The sequence below is a fragment of the Pomacea canaliculata genome, linkage group LG1 (genome assembly GCF_003073045.1).
Source record: "Pomacea canaliculata isolate SZHN2017 linkage group LG1, ASM307304v1, whole genome shotgun sequence".
NCBI lineage: Eukaryota > Metazoa > Mollusca > Gastropoda > Architaenioglossa > Ampullariidae > Pomacea > Pomacea canaliculata.
The window spans coordinates 36,099,002-36,121,139 of NC_037590.1; the positions used below are offsets into that span (position 1 = coordinate 36,099,002).

A 22,138-nucleotide genomic window follows, 5' to 3' on the forward strand; every position below is an offset into this window, starting at 1 on the left:
ATTTTTAAATATTCTTAGTTATATTTTGGCTAGTGACATCTTTTTGTTTAAATTTTAAAGGACTGAGAAGTACGAATCTATAATCTAAACCAGCTTTATTTTACATCGAGACTGTATCGTCCTAGCAACGATCCATGACAACAGGCCAGTGATGGACGCTAGCAAGGCCGCGGGGCGTTAAGACCACCACCCGCAAAAAAAGTGGTCGCCGAAAGATAATAAATGATCTATATGAACGCGAGATGTTGCACAAGAAGTCTATAAAAATCTGAAAACCTGACTTTGTGATAAACGGTGTGAATTTACCATTTAAACGGTTGAAGATTGATCAACTCCTTGAAAATGACAGACGAACTGGAACTGAACGACACTCGTGTCGAATTCATGGCAGACTATACTCTCAAGACTCTCAAATGCAAGGCAGACAGATTTGCCAAAATGTACAGTCTGGATGAAAGCAAACAGCTTTTCACGGACTTTTTTGAAAAATCGGACATCATGAGCATTTTGATCATTGCCACTGCGTCTGGAGGGCTCAATGTTCAGTATGAGTGGCCAAACAATCCCAAGGGCAAAGCATGTTACTTTGTAAAGAAGTCAAAGGAGCCCATCACTAAAGATGCCAACTTAAGAACTACACTTCTTTATGGAGATATGTCTCAGTTCCCATTAGACCAGCTGTCAGCATTTGTTGATGAGGTATGTTGATTACAGTTAACGGAATCTGATCGAGAATCCTTTACACCAAAACCTAACACGTAAAGAAGGTATGAAAATCTAACTGACAATATATAGTTCTTTAGTGACCATTCCTTCAGTGATGTTTATGGTGCTGCATGCCAACATGATCTGGAAAAATTCATTGTAGTTTTGTATACAATTACCTCACTACTTGTAGAAAGCATTCTCGCAGCTGCACAAAAATTCTTATATTGTTTCCCGTTTGTAGGTGCTTGTGCCTTTACTGTCAAATGAGAAGAATCATGATCACTGGCCTAAAGTTGTCTCTGAAGATGTCAAACGGCATGTACACAACCTAAAGAGCAATGTATATGTAGTATGTGGTCAAGCCAAAGGGAAGACACTCTTGCCTCTGCCTGTGGGAGCAGACAGAGTGGAAACTGTGGAGGAAGATAAGTAAGTTTATGTTGATACAATAAATACAGCATTTATAAATCTTAGCAGTGTTAACAGATAATAAATTAAACATTTTTGCAAAAAAAAAAACATAGTACAAAATAAGAGGTAAGGAAAGAGCTACATAAGACAAAGCATAAAAGTAAATCTTATTGGAGATATTGCACTTTAAAAATTTCAACACTGTCAATTATTAAGATATGATAAGATATTTACTCATAGTATCTTGCTGCATAAATTATCCTACTTTATAACAGTCACCTGTGAAAAATACACTAGGAGGACATATGTTTCAACTCCCTATCTAAAACACTCATTTTACAAATTAAATTTTAATTTTTTTGAACAAATGGGAATCAAGAGTTTTGAATTTCTGGTTTTCCCTTTGAAGAAGTGATGAATATGACCGCACCCTGGTGCATGCTATTGAGACAGTAGTCATTGAGTGGACACATCAGATCCGGGACGTCCTTAAGAGAGATTCTGCCCAGCCTCTTCTAGAGGGCCTCCATCCAACTCCTTTTGTAGAAATCAAGTTTTGGGAGAACAAGGCTCAGAATCTGGAATGCATCTATGAACAGGTATCTATATGGACACATCAATTATCATGTGTAATATTAATGCATACTGAAGATCTCTTGAATGTAGTCTAGATAACTTTTTGCTATACAACTCAATCAATTTATTTTATTATTTCGTATTTAATATAGAGGTTTCTGTAGCATGGTTGTTAGTTTGCTTGCCTGTGGAGCAGTTTACTGCCAGTTAGAGTTGTGTGACTGGAAATCCTTTCCTTCCTAGCCAACCTAGCAGCTGCTTTACAGATATGATAACCAGATTTATTGGGGAAAGTAATTCACGATGCTAGGATATGTGATTATTTACTGTTACCTTTTTTATATCAAAAAAGCAAAATTTTATTGTTCACAGCTTAGTGATCCAAAAGTTCGGAAGATGGCAGAGTTGCTTGAGAAAACTAAGAGTAGTTACTCTCCTTCTTACAAAAGTACTTTCAGGGATGTTGTTGAAGGTGAGGACTTTTTATGGGAAATTTATGAAGTCAAACAGAACAGCTTATGTGTCATTTGTTTGAGGCAACATAAGGTTGAAATGTGTTTGTGCTAAAAAATAGTACACACTACTTTGATGGGAAAAAAATTTACATCTGACATATCCATAGAGCATTGCTCAACTGTTTAGTTAAAAGTTCAAATAAAATTAGAACATGCAAGTTATTTGATTTTCTAATTACATGGAGAAAATTAATAAACACCAAAGCAGTAACATATGAAGAAAGTACTATAAGAGTAAAAGCTTTTTTTCAAGGCTTTTGGCACTGAAAGCCATGATCAGAAAAGAAAAAAAAAAGTGTACTTATGAGAGTTTTCTTGGGCTTCATCATAGCACTGCATGAGGCTCAAGACATCAACATGTATCTCAAGCCCTTGCGGCGCCTTTTTGAAGATCTGGAGCAGGCAGAGTTTGACATGTGTGCTCCAATGCTGCCCCCTTTATTGCACACAGTGTGCCTAGTGTGGGCAAACTCGAAATACTACAACACACCTGCTCGCATTATTGTTCTGCTTCAGGAGATCTGTAACATGATCATTGAAATGGTAAGCACTCTAGAAAAGGAACTTTGCTAGTTTATCTGAAGTAGGAGAAAGCTTATTTGTTAGCATTAATTTTGTGTTGTTCTAGCTTGGTTTTGGCATTTGCGTCTAAGATTTTTTCCTATAAAATTGCAGCTGTGATACATGAAACATGTAATGTTAGTAGTGATCCTTTTAGATCAGGGGTGCCCATCCTATGATCCATGGGCCACATCCAGCGAGCAAAGGTACCTCATCCAGCAACACTCATTTTAACCAGACACAAAATAATTTCATTTTTAATGTTATGATTCTGGCAAAACCGCCATGTTCTGGCCTGCGAGATTTTAGATCATGTCTACTCCAGTCCTCAATCTCAAGAAAGTTGGGCACCACTGTTTTAGATGAAAACATGGTCTTCTTATTGGAATTATTAGAAACCTTTTCTTTGACATATTTAAGATTATTGCTTATATTTATATGCTTATATCATGCACTGAATATGATTGTTCATGATCATACAACAGTTCCACATCAGTTTTTCATATGACTTACATCTGTAACTTGGCATGGTTTCACAGATCATAATACTGCAGATATACATTGTTACTTTTAAAGGCAATCAAACATTTTTAAATTGTAAATGTGCATGTAAAATGAATTAAGTGCTTTGATGAACAAGCATCAAAGACAGTGAGGCTGAATGATTATTTTCCATTATAACCAGAAAATTATTTCCAATTTAAATTAATATTAATACAAGCAAGTTAGTCTGCATGTTTTAAAGATTGCATCTCCCTAAATGTTTGGACATTAGCAAAGACCTGTGGTAGTCCCACTTAAAAAAGTAATCGAAGCAGGTGGGGGAGAGAGGGAGAGAGACTGAAACAGACACTTTGAGGTGATGTTATATTAATGTTATCTTCATATATTGCAGGCCAGAAATTTCTTGGCACCAGATGAAATCTTCAAGGGTGAAGTTGAAGAAACCATTGACAAAGTCAGAAAAGCCAACAAGGTGTTGCTATCTTTCAAAGAATCCTATGAAGAGCATCGCAAGAAACTTAAGGACTACTTCAAAGATGGTGCTGAACCTAGAGAGTGGGAGTTTGCATCAGAGCTGGTCTTTGGGCGCTATGACTTATTCACAATGCGAGTTCAAACAATTGAAGTGAGCACATATAATATGGTATCATGTTTGAATGATTCCTACAAAGCTGAATTTTATAAACACTGAAAATATTATTCACATGTAGACCTGTACCACTTTTAAATTATCTTTTTTTTTTCATCCACCATATATTCCATGCTATAATTTTATAAAGATTATAGATCAGAAAGTGTCAACATCTTGACATCCATATTAAGTGAAGACTGAAGAATACATTTTCAGAATTAGACTGTACATTGATCTTCTAGAAAATATACAGTTCCATGCTACTCATCACATGCGATGCAGGTAAGGAAGAGCAGGGCTATGCATATTTTTTATTTGCTTGTCATTTTTGAAAATGATTTGAAAAGGTTTCTTTGAATATATTACAATTTGTAAATTTGTTGACAGACTCTGATGGACACAGCTATGGAGTTCATGAAGCTAGAGAAAGTTGAGCTTGGAGGAGTGCAGGGCAAGACCCTGTCAGCACAGGTTGTCAGTGTCTTTGAGGACTTCAATGAACAGTACAAAGTCTTTGCCGAGGGCACTTATGACTGCTTAGATCCAACTCAGCCGGTATTTGATCCGTTAATTGCTTTTGATCCAGTGTAAACTGCAATTAATTACAGTATTGTATTGGATGATGAATATGGTACAGTATCAAGATAATGGGGAGCAGAATCAGGGATAGAATGCTTGCATTATGGGAAATGTACATTCACCACCTCCTATCATTCAGGTTTTTTTTTATTCATTGAGTACCCAATACCTTTTTTTTCCAACAGGAGTTCCTTCGGGTGTACGAAAACTTTGTTGAAAAGATTAGTGATATTGACAGACGCATGGCGACCATCATCTGTCAAGGCTTCGATGACTGCTCTGGCCTGGAGGCAACCTTCAAGGTTCATTTCACAGATATTTAATATGTTTAAATGGGTTAAAGGGATACTGTACTAATTTCGACTCTGATATCATACATTTGTTTAACCCCTTGTCCATCTCAGCCACAAAATAGAGATACATGATATTGATTCTTATTTTAATTTGTTAATTGTCCTAGCAACTTCTATGTTCTGTGTCTGCTTTGTAGTTGGTGTTTTAATTTAACTTTTTAATTTTAATTTCGGAGAAAGCTTTTTTTCATGCTGAACAGATTTATGTAGTGTGGCACTTGTTTTTTCGGAAAGAAGTAGAAATATTTCTTTATTTCAGCTAATCGACATCATGGGAAGCTTGCTGGACCGTGAACTTATCAAGGCTGACTTTGATTCCAAGTATCCTCTGATAGTCAAGATGATGGATGAGGATCTCGATGAGGTAAAAGCGATATATGATCAACAGATGGCCTTCAAGAAAGCTAATGGATGGGCACCAGTACACAAGAACATGCCCAAAGTGTCTGGCAGCTTGCGCTGGTCAAAAGAGATGCGGGATCGAATCTCTGTTCCAATGGGCAAATTCAAACACTTAGAACATCCGTAAGTAAAGTGGTCATATTTATTCGTTTAATCTTGGTTTTATATTAAAATATTAGTTTTTTGCCATTCGATCTAAAGGAAGCTTTTTCTATGATTAAATTCTTGTAGTAAACTCCACACTTTTTGGATCACAGAGCTGAATCGGGGGATATTGTACTGTTTCATTCCTTCCAATGTGTAATTGTGCATAGATGAAGGCTGCTGTGTTGCTGGCTATGTTGACAGTAAAGCAATCTCTTTATTCTTAATTCTGTGTTCTTTTACAGATGCATGCAATCCGAGGATGCACAGCTAGTCTTCACGAAATATGAAGAAATGATGAACCTTCTTGCTCAGTAAGGAGGAAGAAGTGGAATGCATTACAATGCAGCCTAAGCACTGATTATGCTTATTTTAATACAGAAAAAAAATAAAACTTCAGAATTATATTAAATGAAACTCACAAAACTCGGTAGTTACTATTATAATGCAACAAAACATTGTCTGTACCAACTTTAAGGAAATACTAGAAAATCATATATTGTTGCTGTTTCTCCATATCATACCTATACACAATTTCACAAGGGCTTGTAGAACAAGTTTTTCAATATTTTTAACCTTTTTTTGCATTTAACAAATAGTTAAAATTTCATTTTAATTAAAAAAACCTCTAGGGAATTTCTAGGTCCTTTTTTCAGGCATTTGTAGTAGGTTAAACAACATGATTTTAAAGCAAAATCTATGTGATGTAAGGTGGGACAAAGATGTCTACCAGGACTGGATTGCTGGAGTGGATGAAGCCTGTTCATTCAATCTCAATCGACCACTCATCTCCAGGAATGAAGAGACAAAGCTTATCTCTGTGAACTTTGACCAAAAGGTAATTAATGATAAAATATAATGATAAAAATAATCTCATCTCTGTCTTATAGTGTCAGTTTTCTCTTTTGGTGTGGACTATAAACATCTTGTGTATGATCTTTCGTTATCTTGGGATTTGGCTTACCAGTTTGCTGCCGTATTATTCTGCAGCTGGTAGCTGTGTTGAGAGAGGTGAAGTACCTGGAGATCAGGGCCGAGGAAGAGATCCCGCCAAGCGCTGCCGCCATGTACTCAAAGAATGAGATGTTCCGCAAGTTTCTGGCCAACCTGGACCTGACAGTGCAGTGGTACAACAAGGTCCGGCGCACTGTGCTGGAGGTGGAGTTCCCGCTCATCGAGGGTCAGCTGCAGGACATCGATGTGCAGCTTGAGCAGGCTGAGAAGTCCCTCAACTGGGAGAGCGAAGGTGAGGACTTTTCTGCGGAATATATAAATGATGAACAAGTGGCTGTCGCTTGGTTCGGAAAGAAAGGGGAATATTTGTGTGAGATGTGATATGAAAGTGTAGCCTTGCACAAAGGGATATTAAACATATGTGGGGCATGTACAGTAAACATTTCAAGTGTGAATGTGTGGGTGGATGGGGGTTGGTGGGCATGTACTGAATCATAAAAAGAATATATGTGGGCTATGTATAGAGTTTACATAAATTTACATTAAAAATAACTTATGAGTCCTTATTATCATAAAAGTCTCAATATTTGACATGTGCCTTCTACTGTTGTTTCCACAAAAAAGTATTTCTTAACATAGTCACAAGTTTGAGTCCGTCAGTTATATTTAGTATGATAATGGAAGCTGCCATAATTACCAGACTGTATTACCATTATCCTTGTGCAATTGTTGGCTCAGTCTTCTGAAAGACACTCAACTTGCATTACAGGCGTCTGGGAATACATCGAGCAGACGAGGGACAAGGTGCATGACCTCGAGACCCGAGTTCAGAAGGCTAAGGACAACGTGGAGGACATACAGAAAATTATGACCACATGGTCAAAGCAGCCTCTGTTTGAGCGAAAAGAGGAAAAAAATGACACGCTTCTCAACCTTGACGACCGGGAGGACAGGCTCAACAAACGCTACACGGACATCAAGGCCGCGGGACAGAGAATCCACGACCTTCTCGCGGTGAGGGACCTTTAACAAGAATTTTTTTAAAATATAAATCTCTTAAGTGTTGAAAAGGTATTGCCTTGCTGTGTGGTGCAATAATGCTTTATGTTTTCTAAAAATGTGTTGTGCATGTTTGGGAGAGGTGGTATCCTTTATCATGGATTGTCTTCTCCTTAATTGGGAGTGTCATATTTTTATGTCGGAGTGAAATATTCTTTGTGCGACTGTAATATGTGCTGGTGTAGGAGTGTCATATTCTTATGTGTGAGTGTCGTATGTGTTCATGTGGGGATGTCATACTCTTATGTGAGAGTGATATTCTGTGGGAGGATTGTGGAATTCTTATAATGGTGTGTCCTCTTCTGAGCAGCAAAACAGGGAATTTTTCAAAGCCAGCCCCGAGACAGAAACATGGAAGGCCTATGTGGACTATGTGGACGAAATGGTTGTAGAAGGATTTTTCAACACCATCAAGTGCAGCTTACAGTTCTTACTCAACAACACTGACTTGAAGTTGTCACCAGACCCATTGTATGAGGCTCGTCTTGAGCTGCAGGTATTACAAGCTTGAAATCATTGTACATCCTTTGAGGTGATAAGGAGTTTATTTACTGCTGTTGGCTATGGCATTAATATTGGTGTGATGAGTGGTGGTTTTGATGTGCTGTTGAATGTGTACCAAGTGGTTGCTATGTTGGGATGGGTAGTTTAGGATGATAGTGGTGATAGTGGTTGCTGCTGATGATGCTAAATGTAGAAAGAAGAAAGAACATTGAGACTGGAATGATTTGGATGTTGAAACAAGAAAACAAATAACAACCAGAGCACTCAAACATGCAAAGACAGCATAAAAACTTATGCCATGTTATTGTTAATGCTTCAGGTGCCGGAAATGGTGTTCATGCCTTCTCTAGACTTTAATGTTCCCTATGGCTTCTATGACCTGGTGGACGGGCTGGTGGGAGACATCTATAGGCAGTCATCTCTCATCCCTCGTCTGGCTTCGCATTCTGGACAGGAGCATTACCAAGTCAGTACCATCATTTACTCTCAGAAGTTACACAAACGGGATACTACCAAGTCTGTACTACCCATTACACTCTGAAATTACACAAATGCTTCTACGAAAACATACCTCCATTCAGCTTTGTCTATTAATCATGAAGTAGAGAGTTTTAATTAAAGCAAAAGTAAATCCTTAGCATCTAGTAGTTCCTTGTTCATTTCTAGCGTCACCCTTCAGGCTCAGAATCGGGCTCCAGAGTCACTTCCCTTTTCTGTTTGACAGCCGGACATGGACGAGACGGAGGAGCTGTCGGAGATGCGCCAAGAGTTGATGGACCGCGTGCAGACGATCATGAACAAGGCCAACGAATACCGCAACTCTTTTGACAACTATGCATACTTGTGGGTGGACGACCGCAACGAGTTCATGCGGCAGTTCCTGCTGTACAATCATGTCCTCACGGCCGAGGAGATTGAGGCTCACGCAGACGAGGGCGTTCCGGAAAATCCACCTACGCTAAACCAGTTCAAAGAACAGGTCAGTAAAGTGCCCATGCTCGCACTGTTCAAAGAACGAGTCAAGAGACTGTTTAATTTTCAGTTAAGGCCAGTAGCTTGTTATGCTGCTAAATGTCAGCAAAGGGCATAGCTCCACAGACTGCTAAAATTAGTAAAGTTCAAAGAGCAGATAAGCTGCTTTATAATCACACTGGACAAGAAGGGATAATTCCCCATAACTAAGAGTAACGCGCTCGTTTCTCTTACGAACAGATTGATACCTACGAGAAGATCTACCAAGAGGCGGATCAGATGTCTGGTATCACCATCTTTGACAGCTGGTTCCGCGTGGACGCCAAGCCTTTCAAGCAAGCTCTTCTGAACATCATCAAGCGTTGGAGCTTCATGTTTAAGCAGCATCTCATAGATCATGTGACCAACAGGTATATGCGTCACGCTGCAGAGAATGTTAAAGCATTATTTTCTCCGTTTATGAAAGCGAACGAAAAGTATTTTTTTAATCACTGTATCCTTCTTTCCGTATTGGCAAGCAGAGTCCAAATCTTATCCGTATAGCAAGATGGGAAATGCATCAATCATCACATAGAGGTTATAAATTATTCAGACTGAACGCACAAAGAGTTAAACTTGGAACAAATGTCGAAGCACGATTTAGAATGCCTGGCATGTTTGTGCAGCCTGAAGGAGCTTGCGGAGTTCATCAAGTCAACAGACTCCGGCCTTCAGAAGGAAGTGAAGGAAGGGGACTACGAGGGTCTGGTGTTTGTCATGGGTCACCTGTTCGCCGTGAAAGAGAGACAGGCTGCCACAGACGAGATGTTCGAACCCCTTAAGCAGACCATCGAACTGCTCAAGGCCTACGATCAGGAGATGCCAGAGGAAGTGCACATGCAGCTTCAGGTGGGCATAAATGAATGCAAGCGTGCGTGTGTGGGGGATGGGGAAGGGTGTGTGTGTGTGATTCTCTTTTTTTCTGAAGCATGGAGTACTTCTTGATTGGATGTTCCACCTGGAGTCACGATCGGGTACTTTTTAAAGTGCTTTATTGGTCACGTGTCGATCATACAGTTGTCACAGTGGGCTGTTCTTTATGGGCAGCCACATTGCTACTGGAGAAGCACGTTAACTGCTCTTAATATTATAATCGGCCGCGTTTACTTTGGAACAGGACCTCCCTGACAGCTTTCCGTTATAAACCCGTTTTAAACCATGAACATAAGATACTTTATACGCAGTATACGACTCAAGTGTACCGGAATGTAAAATTTATCTTTTGCATCTGAAGATTTTACATGTGCTTTTGTTTTAACTGTGGAGTTAGTGCATCGAAAGCAAGAAATATTTTTTGGTATGCGAAAGGTTAGTATTTGTTAATGGGTTTACTGTACAGGAACTGCCAGAGCATTGGAACAACACCAAAAAGATCAGCATCACAGTCAAACAGCAGGTGGCGCCTCTGCAGGCTAACGAGGTGGCTAACATCCGGCGGAAGTCGGCGTCCTTTGACGTCAATCAGCACAAGTTCCGAGAAAAGTTCCGCAGTATTCCACCATTCCGATACGACTGCGAGCGTCCATATCTTCTTCTGGATAGGGTGAGCTGACCACTATACTTCTAATGTAAATCTGATCTCACCTCTATCAGCATCGGTAAGCACAACTTCCGGTCATTGCCATTTAATGTTTATTTTGCACCACGGATGTTGCGACATCGGTAAAAGCAGGGGCGGCTCTAGGCTCGATGGCGGCCCTGGGTAGAGAAAGAATCAGTGGACCCTTCGCTCGCCAATGTTAATAAAACCAAGTGGTGGCCCATGATATTCTCATTACGGCAAAACATTATAATACTGCAGATACCTTACTACTCCGACTCTAGCAACATGAGTAAATACAGTGGACTAATTTGTTTGTGTTTTTCTCAGAATCATGAAGAGATCCAGTTCATGGAGAAGGAGATGGCCATGCTGATAGAGTCGGCTGGGCTGTTTGAAGTGAACGTGCCGGACTTCAAGCAGCTGAAGCAGTGTCGCAAAGAAATCAAATTGCTCAAGTTGCTGTGGGACTACATCATCATCGTCCGCTCGTCTATCGAGGACTGGAAGACGACTCCATGGAAAGGGATCAACGTAGAGCAGATGGACCTCGACTGCAAGAAGTTCGCCAAAGACATCAGGTCGCTGGACAAAGAGATGCGTGCCTGGGACGCTTACACAGGCCTGGAGAACACTGTGAAGAACATGCTCACCTCTAACAGAGCGGTCAGCGAGCTCCAGAACCCGGCCATCCGAGATCGCCACTGGCAGCAGCTCATGGCAGCAACAAAGGTTAGAAAGCCGACCTTTACTAATTTATTTAATAATTACACAAACTTGTTTTAAGTATATTGTTGTACGCATCTTTATTTATATGCTGACACCCTGACACCCTGAGAAGTATGCGTGGCAATGACTGAGTTTCACGTCTTTCACTCATCACAAAAAGCAGAGTGAATTAATAACAACCTTTGATGAGTTTAGCGACTGTTTCAGTATAGAAGATGAAAAAATGAATAATTAACTGTGCACGAGTGCCAAGGCTTTTTTTTTCTTGCAATGAGGAAGAAAGGAATTAGTATTTATGCACGAGTGTTGTCGATCAAAAGGTGCGGTTCATGATGGACGAGAGCACGACACTGGCGGATCTTCTGTCGCTGAATCTGCACAACTACGAGGAGGAGGTGCGCAACATCGTGGACAAGGCGGTGAAAGAGATGAGCATGGAGAAGGTGCTGAAGGAGCTGGACAGCACGTGGACCGCTATGGAGTTCGAGCACGAGAAGCACCCGCGCACCAACATCACCATGCTCAAAACCAGCGAGGAGCTCATCGAGACGCTGGAGGACAACCAGGTCAGACAGTTGGGAAAAGGAAATGGTTGCTGCTCCAAAGAGGAACTTTGTTAAAGGAAATAGTGAAGGCACTTGATGATGATGGGGATTTGATAGAATATTCTTCTTTTATAAGTTGAGCCGCACACATTAAAGACTTTTTATTTCTAGTTCCCATGTATATCAAAAAGCAACAGATATCCTCTGACTGTAAAAACTATGTCTCTCCTTGTTCCTGGCTTTTAAAAAACAGCTTATTTTGCTTCTTGTGTTACTTGTAGTCTGTGGGCCAGCCAATTGAATGGCATTTTTTGCGCATGTAGGTTCAGCTGCAGAACATGATGACGTCCAAGTACATCGCCCATTTCCTCACCGAAGTATCCTCGTGGCAAAAGAAGCTCTCTACAGCCGACCAGGTTATCTCAATCCACATGGAAGTACAACGCACGTGGTCTCATTTGGAAAGCATCTTCATCGGCTCTGAGGATATCCGTAACCAATTGCCTGAAGATTCCAAACGCTTTGATGGAATAGATACGGACTTCAAGGTAACTTAACAGCGAGACTTCAGTTTGATTGTGTGTCGACAAAGTTAAACGTCTACAGTGGTGCAATTTGTTAATGGCTGCGCAAAGCTGTAGTGCAAGATACTACTTCCACAAATCTGGGTTAATATCCCTCTTGTGTTGTGCCTATCTTAAGTGCATTAGTATTGCACCAGAAATGGAAGACCTCTTATGTTATATGTTATACTGTCTAAATGTCATCTGCAGGAGCTGGTGAGCCAAATGGAGAGGACCAAGAACGTGGTGGAATCCACCAACCAGCCTCGGCTATACGAGCGGCTAGAGGCATTGCAGGGCCAGCTATCTCTTTGTGAGAAGGCTCTGGCCGAGTACCTGGAGACCAAGCGCCTCGCCTTCCCTCGCTTCTACTTTGTCTCTTCCTCCGATCTTCTAGACATTCTGTCGAATGGCAACAACCCTACTTCAGTAAGTACTGCTTGTTAGGCATCAATGTGAATTAAATCCGTTCTTTAGAGCACAACGTAGTCAGGTGTCTGTAAAAAAAACATTATTTGCAGTTATGAAAAATTGTTTAATTTATAAGACCTCTTTCAAGACTGAATTTTTTGTATTTGAGAACATTGAAACAAAGTTGGGAATTTAGTTCTAAGTTGACTATTTTGTGATCAGTTGTGCGTAAGACAGTATCTATCTATAATCAACAGGTCGCTCGCCACTTGACGAAGTTGTTTGACAGTATGGCCAAGCTAAAATTTGAGAAGGACTCTGAAGGTAACGACGCCAAGGTGGCGCTGGGAATGTTCAGTAAAGATGGAGAGTACGTGGATATGGACCAAGCCTGCGACCTTGGTGGCCAGGTATGCTTCGAATGTCCCCCTGCGTCCTCATTAAAACTAAACTTGTGAGACATAAGAGAGAGACCACTTTATTTGTCCCAGAGGGCAATGCGAATGATACATCACTTGTTGAGGGTAGCGCTAACAGATAACATCTGTGTGCCAGGTGGAGATCTGGTTGAACCGTCTGTTGGAGAGACAGTGTGCAACTGTGCGCCACGAGATGACAGAGGCCGTACAAGGCTACGAGGAAAAGCCACGTGACCAATGGCTGTTTGACTTCCCAGCTCAAGTAGCCTTATGCGGCACCCAGATCTGGTGGACCACAGAAGTCAATATTGCCTTCGGCCGTCTGGAAGAAGGTTACGAGAATGCCCTCAAGGACTACAACAAGAAACAGGTATCGCATCGGCGGACTAAGACTAAAAACTTGTGTTGTATGATGTAGATATAGAAAGAAAGGAAGCCGACGACATAAGTTTTTTTTCGAATACTCTGGTCAAGTTCCACTTAAATACTTTGTCAAAAAAGATGCTTCTTATGGGTTTTAAACGTTTCCTCAAAAAAAACGTTTGAAGCTAAGTATTTAACAATCTGTTCACCGTTACTGCCCTATTTGCTAGCCGCAGTTTTACCAGTAAGATCAATCCAAGAATCTATACAACTTCATAATTTTAATAACCCGATTAGAGCTATTTTTTCTTTTGATACTCACACTTGACAAAAAGCCACGCAGCATAAAGCAGTCTTCATTGCCCAGTAAGAAAAACGGTCTGAAAGTATTCAGCTGCGGCCACTCTGTGTGATTCAGGTCGCGCAGCTCAACGCCCTCATCACCATGCTGTTGGGCGACCTGTCCTCGGGAGACCGCCAGAAAATTATGACGATCTGCACGATCGACGTGCACGCGCGTGACGTGGTGTCCAAGATGATCACTCAGAAGGTGGAGAGCTCGCAGGCCTTCCTCTGGCTTTCGCAGCTCCGGCACCGCTGGGACGAAGGAGAGAAGGACTGCCTGGCCAACATTTGTGATGCTCAGTTCCGCTACTCTCACGAGTACCTGGGCAACACGCCCCGGCTTGTGATTACACCCCTCACTGACAGGTCAGCAGACAATACTTTCGAGGGTAATATCTTCTGGAATAAAATGTGCAACAGGCTGTGGTCAAGACAATTTTGTAACGATGTTGAAATAGTATCTGTAATGAGGAAAGCAGATAGCTGAGTGGTTAGACACGGCGTGCCAGGTTTTGGTGCTATATTGAGGCTTTTGTCACAGTTTTAGCTTTTTGAGTTTATCGCTACTTAGTACGATTTGTGACCGAGAGCTCTTTAAAGAAGATACGTACCGCAAGCACAAGAGAGATAGTAAGAAATTGCGGGAAAAAACCCAGCGCGCTTCTGTCTATTCAAGGTGTGCTTTGTTGTCGGTAGATGCTACATCACTCTGACCCAGTCTTTGCACCTGATCATGAGCGGGGCTCCCGCAGGACCAGCCGGCACGGGCAAAACAGAAACAACCAAGGACTTAGGACGCGCTCTGGGCATCATGGTCTACGTCTTCAACTGCTCCGAGCAGATGGACTACAAGGTAATTTAACTAACCCTGAGTGCGAGGCCACATACATTTTAGCTGCCCGACAGCAAATACACCTTTCTATGTACAATGTTATCTACCTCTCCATACCTCCATCTATAAGCCTTTCTCTACCACCCTCTATCACTCCAGCGGATTGCTGTTTGTAGAACAACTTACATCCTTGTTCTATCAAATAATTAGTTTTTTTACTTCAAAGAAAACGTGAAAGCATTTTCCTTTGCGCTTCATCCTGCAGTCCGTCGGCAACATCTATAAAGGTTTGGCCCAGTCTGGAGCCTGGGGATGCTTTGACGAGTTCAATCGCATTGCCGTCGAGGTGCTGTCCGTGGTGGCTGTGCAGGTGAAGTGCATCCAGGACGCCATCCGCGACAAAAAGAGCGTCTTCAACTTCCTGGGAGAGAACATCAAACTGAAACAGACCGTTGGAATCTTCATCACTATGAACCCTGGCTATGCCGGCCGCACCGAACTTCCCGAGAACCTCAAAGCTCTCTTCAGGTGGGAGAAGCCAAGGGCTGTTTTACAGTTTGTCCAGACTATGAAAAGCAATGCACACAGTTTATAACGTGAAGCTAGAATAAACACAGATATATAATTACTTTTAGTGCCAGTCACAGGGTAACGTCACCTGAAATTCTTTCTATCTTAAACTGCTTTTGTACATTCCTTTTCACTAGTCTTCCTCATGCTGTCGTTATCAATCGACTATAATCTCGAGGAGCTGAAATAAATTAAGCAATAGAAAGTATTAAAAACTTGGCACACCAACAATTTGTGTCTTCAGACCGTGTGCTATGGTGGTACCCGACTTTGAGCTGATCTGTGAAATCATGTTGGTGGCTGAGGGCTTCATCGACGCTCGTCTGCTGGCCAGGAAGTTCATCACTCTCTACAGCCTCTGCCGGGAGCTGCTGTCCAAGCAGGTGAGCATATTAGGGGTCTTGTGTCTTGCTTTTCATTTTGGACCTGCAGCCTGACGTTAAGCTATAAGCACTATTTCGTATAAAACGAAGAAAAATGGTCCTCAAGGATTAAAAAAAGTCGCAGAATTAAGTTCACTATAATGCTCAATAACAATTATAAAGCAGCTGCTGCAACTGTTGTTCCTTCTTCTTGTTTTTCTGCAATATCACCATCGTTTACATCGCTACCATTAACACCACCACAAAGCTACTTCTACATTTCTGTCACTGTTACCACTCATAGGACCATTACGACTGGGGTCTACGAGCCATCAAGTCTGTGCTGGTGGTGGCTGGAGCTCTGAAGAGGAACGACCGCGGCCGTCCTGAGGATCAGGTCAGGGGTCCTGTGTGTGATCGCGAGCGTGTGTGTGTGGTTGCTGTGTGTGTGTGGTTGTGTGTGTAGTTAATAGCACAGCGACCTATTAACAAAATATATTGTACTCACATTTCACTTATAGTTTATAGTGGCGAAATCTTTTTCATGCCCTTATTTTGTGCAATCGCTTTTTCGAAACATTGTTGTCAACGATGTCATTTTGCACTGTGCACATGAAGGTTCTCATGAGGGCCCTGCGTGACTTCAACATTCCCAAAATCGTGACAGACGACCTGCCTGTGTTCATGGGTCTCATCGGTGACCTGTTCCCCGCCCTAGACGTGCCTAGAAAGCGGGACCTGGACTTCGAGAAGCAGATTCGCCAGGCCACTCTGGACCAGAAGTTGCAGCCAGAGGATAATTTCATCCTCAAGGTATCAGTATCGCATGAGTGCAATGTGACAAATGTGACAGCTTCCTTGTACAAATTGTTTTGCTCTAAATGACAGGAACTGCATCCTCCACATTAATACAATGAATACAAATTCAGGTAAATGGTCTAAATGATCACCTTTCCTTTCGCTGATAGAAAACAGCAGGATTTCTTTAGGTTCTGTTAACATGAAATCACTTGAAGTAGTAGTAAGATGCAAGAAATGACTAATAGTACTTATAGAACGCTCTTGGACAATCAGGTGGTGCAGCTGAAGGAACTGCTGGAGGTGCGTCACTCCGTCTTCGTGCTGGGCAACGCGGGTTCCGGAAAGTCCAAGGTCTGGAACACTCTACAGCGAACCTACAAGAATCTAGGGCAGAAACCCACGGCCGCTGATCTTGACCCTAAGGCTGTGACAAACGATGAGCTGTTTGGGGTTATCAATCCAGCTACCAGGGAGTGGAAAGATGGCGAGTTGTTATTTCTTTTTTTATTGATTCTTTCGTTGGTAAACATCATTTATCATTGCAGTGCAAGGTTTAGTGGCACATCATCGCATGATGCCATCGTTTGTATAGATTTTTATGCAGAGCACATTCCTCATCGCCGATGCATTATCCCTACAGGTCTCTTCTCGGTCATCATGCGAGATTTGGCCAACATGGGTGGCGACGGGCCCAAGTGGATCGTGCTGGACGGCGACATCGACCCCATGTGGATCGAGTCGCTGAACACGGTGATGGACGACAACAAGATCCTGACACTCGCCAGCAACGAGCGCATCCCGCTGACGCCATCCATGAGGCTCATCTTCGAGATCAGCCACCTCAAGACCGCGACACCAGCCACTGTGTCCAGGGCCGGCATCCTCTTCGTCAACCCGCAGGATCTCGGCTGGAACCCGTGAGTACTGGTGACTTTCCTGTGTATCTAATTTCATGTATACTTTGAGACGTCCGGCTACATTTTAATGTAACTTTTAATGAAAATTCCTTGGATGCATACAAACAACGTTTAAATATATGCTGAGGCTATCACTTATTTTTGCTGTTAATTGAAATAAATACATGGCTTCCGTATAGGTAATGATTAGGGTTTGCTGATGAAATGCCCATTATTTAATATCTAAAGGAACTGCTAGAATAATTTTCTCTCGTGTTTGCAGCTCACCACTTGGTGAAACTGCTGTTTTGCTCACGACTAGTTAGTGAATCGTTGAAAACCCTCTGCTGTTTATAGCAGCTAAAACCCCTACATTTTTTATGATTATCCAACAAGTGAAATACCTATCTCGTTTCGAAATATTTAATTAGTAAGTTAGTCTTCCATCTTGTCTGCCACGAGAACAATCTCCCTCCTGCTGACAGGTACGTTCAGAGCTGGATTGACAAGCGCGAAGTCCAGTCGGAGAGAGCCAACCTGACCATCCTCTTCGACAAGTACGTGCCCATGTGCCTGGAGGTGTTACGAACCCGCTTCAAGAAGATCACGCCCATAGTGGAGATTTCCCACGTCCAGATGCTTTGTCATCTCCTGGAGTGTCTTCTGACCCCGGAGAACACTCCACCAGACTGTCCGAAGGAGTTGTATGAGCTCTACTTCGTCTTCTCTTGTGTCTGGGCCTTTGGAAGCTGCATGTTTCAGGATCAGGTGAGAGATTAGTATCAGAGTTAGCTCGCTAATCTTTACTAATGTTTATGCTCTGGAAATAGTCACGAAAGCTGAGCAACTCGTCAGCTGTCACCTCAATGAGTTTATTTAAGGTGTCGCCACAGATAATGTAATCCCGATTTTAATGTTTTAGGGTGATGGGCAACACCGATACAATCAAGAGCTTCTCTAATCTACTTGGTACTATAAACTTTTATAGTTTCCTTTTGATTCTCGCACTTTTATTTTCTTTTCCGCTATATTTATGTGCAGCTTGTCGATTATCGAGTTGAATTCACCAAATGGTGGACGACGGACTTCAAGACCATTAAGTTCCCTACAGCAGGCACAGTCTTCGACTACTACATCGATCCAGAGACCAAAAAATTTGAGCCATGGACAAAGAAAGTTCCTAAGTTTGAGTTCGATCCAGAATTGCCTTTGCAGGTGAGTGACACATTCGACTCATGCTGGCATCTGTCTTCGCGAGACCTAAACTCCTGTTCGATTTGTAAGGAGTTTACCTTCACCAATTTCTCTAAAGTAGACCACATCTTGTGTATTTATCATTCATGAAATCATGTGGTGTAAGTCTACCTCTGTCGTATTATGAAGTTTGTAAGCACATCCAGATCCCAGTGAATAATTTACTCCTTAACGCCTGACTTACAAGAAAGTATCGCAATATGTAAGTCGAATATCTCACGAGGATTTTAAAAATCGTGGAAGGTTTCTCAAGTCTTATGGAATGCTTGTGATTGACCTGCAGGCCGCCCTCGTGCACACGTCGGAGACCACGCGTATCCGCTACTTCCTGGACATGCTGATTGACAAGCGGCGTCCAGTCATGCTGGTGGGCAACGCCGGAACGGGCAAAACTGTGCTGATGCAGAATAAACTCAGCAACCTGTCCGATGACTTCATGGTGGCCAACGTGCCTTTCAACTTCTACACCACCTCCGAGATGCTTCAGCGGGTTCTGGAAAAACCTCTCGAGAAGAAGGCCGGCCGCAACTTTGGTCCCCCAGGCACGCGTCGCCTGATCTACTTCGTCGACGACATGAACATGCCTGAGGTCAGCCATCATTTATTCTACATTATTTGCTTAAGGCTCAATGATATAGTTTTAAAAATAATTTTTGATTAATAGTAATAGCTCTTCTTTGAAAAGGCTACATGTACATTTTAGGATATAAAGGTTATTAGGTCAAATCACAGTCTTTCTCGCGGCGGAAAATAGAATTCATGGAAGTCGTACACCTTTATAAAGAGAAGGACATACTAAGAGAAATAAAGGTATGGCGGCTAGCATTCTATCAGTCATCTTTACCTTTATCATTTTGTAGCTGTTGTTGTACATTTCACGAGACTACTAAGGCTCAACATTGCAGGTGGACAAGTACTACACCGTGCAACCGCACACTCTGATCCGACAACACATCGACCATGGCCACTGGTACGACAGGGCGAAACTCACTCTGAAGGAGATCCACAACACTCAGTATGTGTCCTGCATGAACCCCACCGCCGGCTCCTTCACCATTGACTCGCGATTGCAAGTAAGGCTGCCACAGAGCCCTTGTAGTGGATTACAGTAGCTCTAGCATCGCTAATGTTCAGTGGGTACAATTCAGTATGGCAAGTGGGAGTGATTGTGTGCAGTAATTCACAGCATTTGAGACAAGGGAAAGAGCAGTTGTTTGTATTGTAAGCCGTATGTATATGTGACATGTTACAGCGCCACTTCTGCGTGTTCGCCATCAGCTTCCCCAATCAGGATGCTCTGTCTACCATCTACATGAGCATCCTCAGCCAGCACCTGGCTCTGGCCAACTTCCTTGGCCCCGTGCAGAAATTCTCCCAGAACCTCGTGAATGGCGCTTTGGGCCTGCACGCCAAGATCGCCTCGACATTCCTGCCCACCGCCATTAAGTTCCACTACGTCTTCAACCTTCGTGATCTCTCCAATATCTTTCAGGTATTACCTGCTCGTGTCGAAGTACCCAGTAGCATGCAGTATTTCACTTTGGTCCCTTTTGCTGGGTTTTAATTATTTATTGTTGTTTTTACTTGACAAGCCCAAATATACCATTTTTACAAATATGGTAATCACGCTCTTTACATCACAGTGAGATTTCGTATCGTCTTGCAGGGTCTTTTGTTTTCCGGGCCTGATTGTTGTAAAACACCGCTGGAGCTCATTCGCTTGTGGCTGCACGAGACTGATCGAGTGTATCGTGACAAGTTGATTGATGAGACTGACCTGGCTACCTTCGATAAGGTTCAAAAGGAAACCGTCAAGAAATGCTTCGAGGTATTTCTTCCCGAACATTGCCCATTTAACTTTTAAAGAAACGTAACTGACTACTGTACTTTCGTGGGAGTGGATGTTTGTGCTCTTAGATGTTTAACAATTTTCTGTTTTTGCAGGATGCCGACGAAAACTTTGTTTTCTCGAAGCCCCTTATTTACTGCCACTTTGCGCAAGGCATCGGCGAAGCCAAGTACCTGCCGGTGGTCGGCTGGCCCGAGCTAAACAAGATCCTGGTGGAAGCTCTGGACAACTACAACGAGCTGAACGCCGCCATGAACCTGGTGATGTTCGAGGACGCCATGATGCACGTGTGCCGCATCAACCGCATCCTGGAGTCGCCTCGCGGCAACGCGCTGCTGATCGGCGTGGGCGGCAGCGGCAAGCAGTCTCTATCCCGTCTGGCCGCCTCCATCAGCAGCCTCGAGGTTTTTCAGATCTCACTGAAGAAAGGCTATGCCATTCCCGATCTCAAGGCAGATTTAGCCGCCCTGTACCGGAAGTCTGGCTTGAAGGGCATTGGCGTGGTCTTTCTCATGACTGACGCACAGGTGTCGAACGAACAATTCCTCGTTTTGATTAACGATCTTCTGGCCTCGGGAGAGATTCCTGAACTGTTTGCTGACGATGAAGTGGAAGAGGTCATTGCTGGCGTGCGCAACGAGGTCAAAGGGCTGGGCATGGAGGACACACGAGAGAACTGCTGGCGATTCTTCATCGACAAAGTACGACGGCTGTTAAAGGTGAGACTTGGAAAATTTGAGTTTTGTTGCCTGACTAGACTTCAACACAAATAACGACCTTCGTTAACAGGGTTGACCGAATTCGCTGTGGGTTCGTAAAACTTTGGTGTGTCAGGGGTATCTTCTTGAAAAAAGTCGCTTTGGTGTAAACGGTCTTTCAAAATGCACTTTCATGTAGATGTGCTTCCTTTGTTTTGTTTTTTGTTAGTTATTTACTTTTGTTTAGTTTTACTGAACTTTACTAAATTGACATTTTCTGAACTTACAGGTGGTGCTTTGTTTCTCACCTGTTGGTGCCACGCTACGAGTGCGCAGCCGTAAGTTCCCTGCGGTCACCAACTGCACTTCCATCGACTGGTTCCACGAGTGGCCCGAAGAGGCTCTCATTTCTGTCAGCGCCCGCTTCTTAGAAGATGTTGATGTGGATGTAAGTGCGAAATTAAGAATTTCTTAATAAAACTAAAAAAAGTTGTAAAACACCTCCTTAAATGCGAAATGCATGTTTTGAGGCACTTTTACTATAAATACATGTTTTTTCATTAGTCAAGTGTTTTCAGCAGCATTGAGTGTTAGGGATTTCCGTCCCCTCTAAATTCAGCTCCTGCCAATACATTTTATGAAATGATCTTTAGCACATTTAACTAGCTTATTTAACTGGAGTTTTTAACACACGAAGTACTGTGTTTTCCAATAGTCCCAGACTCGAGAGTCTATTTCCAAGTTCATGGCCTACGTGCACAAGTCTGTGAATGAAATCAGCCAGCAGTACCTCATCAACGAACGTCGTTACAACTACACCACGCCCAAGAGCTTCCTGGAGCAGATCACTCTGTACCAGAACCTGCTGAAAAAGAAAAATCTGGAGCTGCAGGCCAAGATCGTGCGTCTGGAGAACGGTCTGGAGAAACTTAGGAGCACCGCCTCACAGGTGAGCCGGCAGCAATCTGTAATGTCTTCCTGTGGCTTGCTGTTTCGATTTAAAAGTAAGAAAAACAAAGAAACTTGAAGAGTTGTATACTGCTATGTTC

The 22,138-nt window shown here is 42.5% G+C and overlaps 1 protein-coding gene across 1 annotated transcript in view; it reads left to right on the forward strand.

The window, feature by feature from the left end:
* The first annotated feature begins 120 nt into the window (after positions 1 to 120).
* The window catches only part of LOC112561827 (dynein beta chain, ciliary-like), a 30,406-nt gene continuing 8,388 nt past the window's right edge, over positions 121 to 22,138 (forward strand). Inside the window, exons 1-42 of the mRNA XM_025234585.1 lie at positions 121 to 699; positions 950 to 1,137; positions 1,529 to 1,718; positions 2,068 to 2,167; positions 2,542 to 2,753; positions 3,667 to 3,900; positions 4,294 to 4,461; positions 4,671 to 4,787; positions 5,098 to 5,363; positions 5,630 to 5,698; positions 6,096 to 6,222; positions 6,375 to 6,630; positions 7,108 to 7,352; positions 7,708 to 7,893; positions 8,221 to 8,367; positions 8,626 to 8,880; positions 9,114 to 9,283; positions 9,539 to 9,761; positions 10,252 to 10,455; positions 10,783 to 11,184; positions 11,502 to 11,747; positions 12,050 to 12,274; positions 12,500 to 12,718; positions 12,958 to 13,110; positions 13,256 to 13,489; positions 13,901 to 14,193; positions 14,524 to 14,680; positions 14,925 to 15,187; positions 15,474 to 15,612; positions 15,896 to 15,988; positions 16,210 to 16,404; positions 16,666 to 16,876; positions 17,033 to 17,309; positions 17,774 to 18,056; positions 18,330 to 18,503; positions 18,826 to 19,131; positions 19,448 to 19,615; positions 19,795 to 20,034; positions 20,209 to 20,370; positions 20,487 to 21,110; positions 21,379 to 21,537; positions 21,805 to 22,038. Of these exons, the coding sequence (XP_025090370.1) occupies positions 343 to 699; positions 950 to 1,137; positions 1,529 to 1,718; positions 2,068 to 2,167; positions 2,542 to 2,753; positions 3,667 to 3,900; positions 4,294 to 4,461; positions 4,671 to 4,787; positions 5,098 to 5,363; positions 5,630 to 5,698; positions 6,096 to 6,222; positions 6,375 to 6,630; positions 7,108 to 7,352; positions 7,708 to 7,893; positions 8,221 to 8,367; positions 8,626 to 8,880; positions 9,114 to 9,283; positions 9,539 to 9,761; positions 10,252 to 10,455; positions 10,783 to 11,184; positions 11,502 to 11,747; positions 12,050 to 12,274; positions 12,500 to 12,718; positions 12,958 to 13,110; positions 13,256 to 13,489; positions 13,901 to 14,193; positions 14,524 to 14,680; positions 14,925 to 15,187; positions 15,474 to 15,612; positions 15,896 to 15,988; positions 16,210 to 16,404; positions 16,666 to 16,876; positions 17,033 to 17,309; positions 17,774 to 18,056; positions 18,330 to 18,503; positions 18,826 to 19,131; positions 19,448 to 19,615; positions 19,795 to 20,034; positions 20,209 to 20,370; positions 20,487 to 21,110; positions 21,379 to 21,537; positions 21,805 to 22,038 (9,171 nt within the window). The 5' untranslated portion in view covers positions 121 to 342. The remainder of the gene's footprint in view (positions 700 to 949; positions 1,138 to 1,528; positions 1,719 to 2,067; positions 2,168 to 2,541; positions 2,754 to 3,666; positions 3,901 to 4,293; positions 4,462 to 4,670; positions 4,788 to 5,097; positions 5,364 to 5,629; positions 5,699 to 6,095; positions 6,223 to 6,374; positions 6,631 to 7,107; positions 7,353 to 7,707; positions 7,894 to 8,220; positions 8,368 to 8,625; positions 8,881 to 9,113; positions 9,284 to 9,538; positions 9,762 to 10,251; positions 10,456 to 10,782; positions 11,185 to 11,501; positions 11,748 to 12,049; positions 12,275 to 12,499; positions 12,719 to 12,957; positions 13,111 to 13,255; positions 13,490 to 13,900; positions 14,194 to 14,523; positions 14,681 to 14,924; positions 15,188 to 15,473; positions 15,613 to 15,895; positions 15,989 to 16,209; positions 16,405 to 16,665; positions 16,877 to 17,032; positions 17,310 to 17,773; positions 18,057 to 18,329; positions 18,504 to 18,825; positions 19,132 to 19,447; positions 19,616 to 19,794; positions 20,035 to 20,208; positions 20,371 to 20,486; positions 21,111 to 21,378; positions 21,538 to 21,804; positions 22,039 to 22,138) is intronic.